Source organism: Platichthys flesus, chromosome 24, assembly GCF_949316205.1.
Source record: "Platichthys flesus chromosome 24, fPlaFle2.1, whole genome shotgun sequence".
Taxonomy (NCBI): domain Eukaryota; kingdom Metazoa; phylum Chordata; class Actinopteri; order Pleuronectiformes; family Pleuronectidae; genus Platichthys; species Platichthys flesus.
In genome coordinates, this window is record NC_084968.1 from 13,343,859 (window position 1) to 13,351,698 (window position 7,840).

The following is a 7,840-nucleotide window of genomic DNA, read 5'->3' on the forward strand; positions in this document are numbered from 1 at the left end:
ACCTCCTGGTTCTTCCTGGGGAATTCCGAGTGGTTCCCAGTAAGAACACAGTCCCACCAGTGAGTTCAGGGTCTCCTCCTGGTTGGGTGTTAAACGATAGTCACCAGGGAAGCTTCCTGAGTAGATCCCCTTGCAGTGGTTCCTCCCTCTGGATGTCTGAACTCCTCACCCTGAGCCCAGACACCTGACGGAGGAATCTCATTCCAGCCGCGGCCTCATTCTCTCCGTCTCCACCCGGAGCTCGGGTTGGAGCGCAGAGCAGATTACACACATCCGCCTTCTTCCTTTCATCAAGATCCATGAATTATTCTCTGAGAAATCAAACTAAATGTTGAAAAAGTTCAGTCGTGACCCCTCCTGACCCTCCTCCTCTTCCTCCTGCTACAGAACTACGCTGCGATGAAGATGGTGGGACCGTTCGGACCGAGCAAAGCTGCTGAGTGAGGACAGAGAGACGAGCGACCTTCTGGAAGTTTCATGTTCTCCTCCGTTCTTCTGTTCCTTCTTCCCAAAGTTGAGAAATGAAAACTGCAGCGATGAACTGATGAACTCGCTCTGACCTGATTAGAAACACTGCGATTCCCCAATCTGACGAGTGTGTGTGTGTGTGTGTGTGTGTGTGTGTTTGTGTGTGTGTGTTTGTGTGTTTGTGTGTGTGTGTTTGTGGGTTTCACTGTCTCTGCGTCGCTGCACTTCCATCAGATCTCAGCATGTGTCGCCGGCGCCCTCAGCTCTCGTCCTCGTCCTCCCTCCGCCGCCGCTTTCATCTCTCGCTCCGTCTCATCTGCGCTCATGCAGAGAAAAAGGGGAATAAAAAGCCTCCTCCCAAAAAAAAGAGGAAACAGAATCAAAGATTGAGATGTTGACGCTTGATCTTCTCACCCCCCCGCTGTGTCCCGGGCGAGAGGCGAGGTCAGAGCAGGCGGCGACTCCTCATCTTCAGAGTCTGGAACTTTATCGCTCTAAACTCAATTTGAAGAAAAATAATATTTCACCAATTCCTCTCTGAATCGTCTCTGTCCACATCCTCCTCCTCCATCTCCCTCCTCTCCTTCATCCTCCTTTTCTGCTCCTCTTCTTCTTCTCTCTCCTCCTCCTCCATCTCATCTCCTTCTTTTTTCTCTCTTCTTCCTCCTCCACCTTATTTCCTCCTCCCACTCCATTTTTGCATCCTTCTATTTCCGTCTCCTCCTCTTATTCATCCTCCTCAGCTTTCTTCATCAGCCCATTCTCTTCATCCTCCCTCTCACATCTTCCTCCTCCTCTTCTCTCCTTCTCTTAAGTTATCTTGTTATTCCTGCTCTTCCCCATCCATCCTCTCTTCTCCTCCACCATCTCATTCTGTTCCCCTTCTTCTTTCTCTTTTACTTCTACCTCCTCTTCTCTGGCCTCTGTCTCCTCCGTCATTTTCTTCTCTTGCTCCTCTTTTTCTTCTTCTCTTCTACTTCTTAGTCCTCCTGCTTCATGTAGGTTTGCTCCTGCTCTTCTCTGTCCACCCTCTCCACCTCCTCTTCTCCATCCTCCCTCTTCCTCCTCCTCTTCTAGTCTTTCTTCACTCTCAAGGCTCAGCAGGTTAAGTTGTGGATTTGTTCTTAATGATCTCGGGGTTTGAGTCAGACACACACACACACACACACACACACACACACACACAGAACAGGGAATACTAATCCATTTGTAATCTAAGTGATTTCCTGATGTCCAAGTTCATTTGTGTGTTTGTGTGTGTGTGTGTTTGTGTGTGTGTGTGTCTGTGTGTCTGTGTGTGTGTCTTCTGATTCCTTGATCACCCACACTGACTTAGCAAGCAAAGCGAAACATGGACAGAAACCCTGAAAAGAGCTGTAATTAAAAAGACATGAAGACGAGGATGGAAAGAAATATTCTTCTCAGTCGTTTCCATTAAGAATTATTATCTTTTTTTTTTCTAACTTCATCGACTGTGGTCCTGACCAGAGTGGAAAATCTGACTCTGTCCCATTTGGTCCATTTTTTCGGTTTGTGTCGGCCAATTACGAGCCAGCCAGGCCCCGTAAACAAGAAGTCACATGACCCCCCCCCCCCCCCCACGCAGCTCGTTAACCGGCCTCCAGCCGCTCGGCTAATTTCACCTCCCTGGAATTCTACGATCCATTTGCGACACATTAAAAAACACAAATCTGAATCCGAGCAGTCGTTTAGTTCAATGAAGTGCTTTTGTTTTAAGGGATGTAGAGGACTGAGACACAGTGATAACTTTCATCATATAGCTCGTGCTAATCGTTATTGTTGTGCTCCGATAAATTCTGTAAATATATCAAAAGAAAATATGAGCAAATCATGAAAAGAAAGAAAATTGTCCGAAAGCAACAGACACCTCACGTCAAGAAGAGGAGAAGAATCCATTTGTTTTGAATTAACTCAGGATTTTTACTTTATTTGTCTCATAGCTTTGTTCACGTGAGAGCTGTAAACAGACAATCGTGTCAGTGGCAGTGATAATTGCTGTTATATTATATATATTTATATATTCTTTGCCACAGAGCCTCAAGATGCCTTCACGCTGCACTGCCTGTGCACATCGTATTTCTTGTTCTCGTAAATGCGACGTACCTTTAGCTCCTAGCCTTTAGCTCTTAGCCTTTAGCTCTTAGCCTTTAGCTCTTAGCCTTTAGCTCGCCGTCTGGACGTACAGTGACGCTAACTCATACATGAGCTTGAATTCAAACTAATACGAAGATGAAACAACCAAAATACGCTGTTGCCTGAAAACGTTTAGTGCGTTAGCTTTTTGAAACTAGCCACACGCCAACTCAGCGATGTTGACGGCCTGGGAGACACAGACTGAATGTATATTCTAGACGTTACGTATTTGACTTGTCTACAAGGAGCAATACTGTGTGCACTGCAGAAAATCACTCCAACCAATTAAACTGCATTTTTGATCAGTGTGTTGTGTGTTTCTTTAAGTGACGTGTTTTCGTACGATAAAAAAATAGCTAATTCGGCAGAATTGTAAAGATGCTGAGTTCGGAAAGCTCCTTGTGTTTTTGTCATTGTCCTTTTTAGCACTAGATGGTTCAAGAAGCTGGGGATTATAGATAATATCTCTGTGGCTGCAGGGGGCGCTGTTGCTCAGTTGCTTTAGCATATCAGCACACAAAGATGCTGACTCATGATAAGCAGCAAAAACAGAGGAGAAGTAAAGACGGAGAGAAGGGGAAGAGGGAGGGATGGAGGTCGGGAGAGGAGGAAGAGGAGGTAGACAAGGAAGGTCCAAGAAATCGAGAGAGACGGAAAAGTGAAGACGGACCACCACCACGGCGCCCACACACACAGACACACAAACACACACACTCAGTGGTTAGAGGTTCACCTGCAGGTCACATTGAGAGGGGGAGGTTAGAGGATGGGAGTGGTGCGGTATCAGGAGGGATGGACGAGCGGAACGAGGGATGAGGGAGGAGAGGAAAGGAGGAAGAGGTGGGAAGGCAAAGTAATAATTTAGGTCTGTGGGAGCTCTGGAGAGGAATCGATCAAAGTGTGTGTTCAGTTCGTGTCGAGGTCAGAGAACTGAACTCACACAGGTACATGTAAATGTTATGTTGTGTTTCTCTCTTACACAAACACACACGGACAGACACACACACATAGAAATCCAATGTTTTCAAACAGAATATTATCATGGATTGTAGGTGGGCTTCACACGGGTCTTTACAAGTTGAAGACCCCTCCGAAACATTGTTTGCTTACAGCCAACATATATTGATGTGTTTCCCAACGTAGTGTGAGTGTGTGTGTGTGTGTGTGTGTGTGTGTGTGTGTGTGTGTTTGTTTGTGTGTGTGTGTTTGTGTTTGTTTGAAAAGGCGTCTTTGAACATGGAGGTCAAAGTGCAGCTCATTCACCAGAAATGATGGAAAATGTCCCGAGGGGAAGCTGGCAAACAGAACTCTAGATGTTTCATTATCACCTGCAACACAAAAACAAACACACAGACACACACACACACACATAGACATAGGGATGAGGAGGCCTATAACATCAAACACTTGCAGCTTATAAAACTGCCGTAGCCTCATGTGGACCAATGAGTGTGTCTGTCCCACTGCCAGAGTTCACAGGGTGAAATCAGCGTGCACACATGGTTGTGTAGCTGGAGGCAGTGTGGGTCATCGACCCGGCCTCCTCCATGTTAGCAGGTGGGAAATCAAAGTGCATGTTAACTAAATTTTGTTTTGTTTGTTCACGTGAGTGTCAGACAAATGTTTCAGCTTCTTCTCTGGATCGTGGGAGGAAGTGAAGATGTGTCTTCCATCTTTATTTTACAGTCTTTGGGGGAAATGCTTGTTTTGGTTTCACGTGAACGAGGAAGAGGATCAATGTCTTCATCATTTCTCTGGATATTTGTTTGCGTTCCCGTCCATCAGGATCATCTTGTGATGCATCTTTGACCGTGTGTGTGTTTAGAACCGAGTCCGAGCATCGGTGTGTCTCTGTTGTGTTTGTTTTCTATTGTCCACGAACCACCATCGTAAACTCATTTTACACGCCATGCTCCTCGCATTAGTCTCTCTGTTAACTAGCAGCGAGGAATGCACTTGAACAGCTCAGTGGAAAAAACAATATAACTTAACAAGATGCTAATCCCCGAATGGTTGAGGTGTTTAGTCACCGAGCGGCCGCCCGGCTCCGGGAGGAGAGGGAGGTCCGCTCTTCACCTCAGTTCATCTCAGACACATCGAGCTGAGCAGCTGGTGAGGTAATGAAGAGGTGAGGAAGACTAGAGCAAGAGGTGATGAAGAGGTGAGGAAGACTAGAGCAAGAGGTGAGGAAGAGATGATGAAGAGGTGAGGAAGACTAGAGTAAGAGGTGAGGAAGAGGTGAGGAAGACTAGAGTAAGAGGTGATGAAGAGGTAAGGAAGAGGTGAGGAAGAGGTGATGAAGAGGTGAGGAAGAGGTGATGAAGAGCTAGGAAGAGGTGACCAAGAGGTGAGAAAGAGGTGATGAAGAGGTGAGGAAGAGGTGATGAAGCGGTGAGGAATAGGTGATGAAGAGTTGATGAAGAGGTGAGGAAGAGGTGAGGAAGAGGTGAGGAAGCGGTCAGGAAGAGGTGATGAAGAGTTGATGAAGAGGTGAGGAAGAGGTGATGAAGAGGTGAGGAAGAGGTGATGAATAGGTGAGGAAGAGGTGATGAAAAGTTGATGAAGAGGTGAGGAATTGATAAGGAAGAGGTGATGAAGAGGTGAGGAAGCGGTGAGGAAGAGGTGATGAAGAGGTGAGGAAGAGGCGAGGAAGTGGTGAGGAAGAGGCGAGGAAGAGGTGAGGAAGAGGAAAGGAAGAGGTGAGGAAGAGGAAAGGAAGAGGTGAGGAAGAGGTGATGAAGCGGTGAGGAAGAGGTGATGAAGAGGTGAGGAAGAGGCGAGGAAGTGATGAGGAAGAGGCGAGGAAGAGGTGAGGAAGAGGAGAGGAAGAGGTGAGGAAGAGGTGATGAAGAGGTGATGAAACGATAAGGAAGAGGTAATGAAGAGTTGATGAAGAGGTGATGAAGAGGTGAAGAAACGATAAGGAAGAGGTAATGAAGAGTTGATGTAGAGGTAATGAAGAGGAAGCAGAGGAGGAAAGGAAGAGATGATGAAGAGGTGATGAAGAGGTGAGGAAGAGTTGATGTAGAGGTAATGAAGAGGAAGCAGAGGAGGAAAGGAAGAGATGATGAAGAGGTAATGAAGAGGAAAGGAAGAGGTGAGAAGACGCAGAACGAACATCAGAGGTTCTATTCATCATGTTTTTGATCAAGAATCAATTGTGTTACATTTTTTTTTTTTATATTTGTCGACACTGGACAAAGTGTTATTTGTATATAATCTTTGTTTTAATCACGTTTCAATGGTGAGATTTTTATTTGAATTAAACTGTGACAGACGTGAACCTAGATTAACCTTTGACCTCAGGCCTGAGTAGCTCTGTGTAACTTGGTGTTTAAATCACTGCAGCTTCTTCTTCTTTAGTCAAAGCTCTTCTGATTGGCTTTGCTGAATCATCAGTTCTGGTCATGTGACCTCAAACCAGGAAGTATCTCTGTGTGTGTTCACGTGTCTCTCCGACGTCAGTGACTCTTTATCGAATCACTTGTGTAGAAACCTTTAGCGTCAACAGGTGGAAATGTGTTTAAACTGTTTGTGTAGAAAGTAATGAGCTGATTTTAGTGAAAGGTCAAAGGTCAAGTTGATGCAATGCAGTTATTCTAGTTTAACCTCAATTAAAATTGTATTTATTATTAATAACCCGAGTTCGTAACAAAAATATATCATTATTTATTATCTTTTTCATGTGTGATGTATGAAACCTCAGGAAACTGTCACAACACATTCCTGAACCCCGACCAGGATTCAAACCACCAACCAACGAGTCACGAGCGTGAGGCGAGGGGAGGAAGACGAGGGGAGGAAGACGAGGGGAGGAAGACGAGGGGAGGAAGACGAGCGTGAGACGAGAAGAATGGACGTCCTGACGAATCCTGAAGGGACTTCTAAAGGAAACGACTTGGTGAGAAACAGTAAAGTGTGAAGTGACGGATCTGACCAGCACATCTTCAAGGTTGTGTTATTCCCACACACACACACACACACACACACATAAACACACACAAACACACACTTAAAAATGGTCCCTCAATGTCAAGGAGAGGCTCCTGACATCTGACGAGCCCCCCCCCCCGTCCATTTCCTGTGAAACGTTTGTCGGGTCAAAGAGACAAAAGAAACCAAAAACGCCCTGTTTTACGTTTGAGTCTGAACACCACCTTTAGTGTGTCTGTGTGTGTGTGTCTGTGTGTGTGTGGGAGCTGTAACTTTGTCATGTCTCAGAGTCCACCCCCCTCAACGTCCCAACAAAACAATGCCTGTCTTTGTTTAGCCTGGTGTTTCTCGACTTCTATTGTTGTGTAGTTGCTTGTTGTTTGTGTGTGTGTGTGTGTGTCTGTGTGTTTGTGTGTGTGTGTGGCCTAATTATCTCAGTGACACAAACCAGTGGCATGTTGAGAGATTACAAATGATCCTCATTGCTAATAAGACCTGTGCCCGTTCGAGAAGGGACTTTTATTTTGTAAGTTCGAAGCTCGTTAACGTCTTAACGAGCTTCGAGTCGGACGGTTAAAAATGGCCGCTGCAAAAAGTGTTTTCTCATGTTCGCTTGTTTTATTCTTGTGTGTGTGTGTGTGTGTGTGTGTGTGTGTGTGTGTTTGTGTGTGTGTTTATCTGCATACTTGCATATGTAACTGCCCGCGTTTTATTTGTGCATGTTTTTTAATGTCTATATTTGTTTACGCAACTGTTGTGTTTACGCAATTTCAACCCTTTCATTTGTCTCACTGAACGTGTGTGTGTGTGTTCCTGTTTGATTTACAGTGTGTGCTTCCAGTGCTTTCAGTTACACAATATCCCTCTGTGTGTTGCGAGCAACAATAGATAGTAAAGTTAGTTTCGTACTGTGATGATTGCTCTATAAATCTAAATGCACCCAGAGCGTTTTTGAGGGCAGCTCATTGTTCATTGTCTCGTACCAGCGCCGAGCGGGTTGGTCACTGAGGCCGATATCACGTCTCGCGTCCTCGAAAGTACACAACAAGCTCGGTTGTGTTTGTGTTGGTTGGTCCATGAGGTCCGGAGAAGTCTCGATCCGGTTCACGTAAGGTTTCAGCCCGAGAACAACATTTTTAATTATCTAGTTAAGTTCAAATCCGTAAAAACTAAATCTGCGTTCTCGTCTTTTTTAGACACGTTTTTCCAAAACAACTTCTCAAAAATGTGTATTTATTTAATGAGAGGAATGCCTTTCTTTATGGTTTAGTTTAGTTTACGGGGG

The 7,840-nt window shown here is 45.3% G+C and overlaps 1 protein-coding gene across 5 annotated transcripts in view; it reads left to right on the forward strand.

The window, feature by feature from the left end:
- The window catches only part of dysf (dysferlin, limb girdle muscular dystrophy 2B (autosomal recessive)), a 44,500-nt gene extending 41,573 nt beyond the window's left edge, over positions 1-2,927 (forward strand). For all 5 annotated transcript variants that reach the window (XM_062383507.1, XM_062383508.1, XM_062383511.1 and 2 more), the window contains one exon: positions 388-2,927. In XM_062383507.1, the coding sequence (XP_062239491.1) occupies positions 388-444 (57 nt within the window). In that variant the 3' untranslated portion in view covers positions 445-2,927. The remainder of the gene's footprint in view (positions 1-387) is intronic.
- Positions 2,928-7,840: the final 4,913 nt, after the last annotated feature.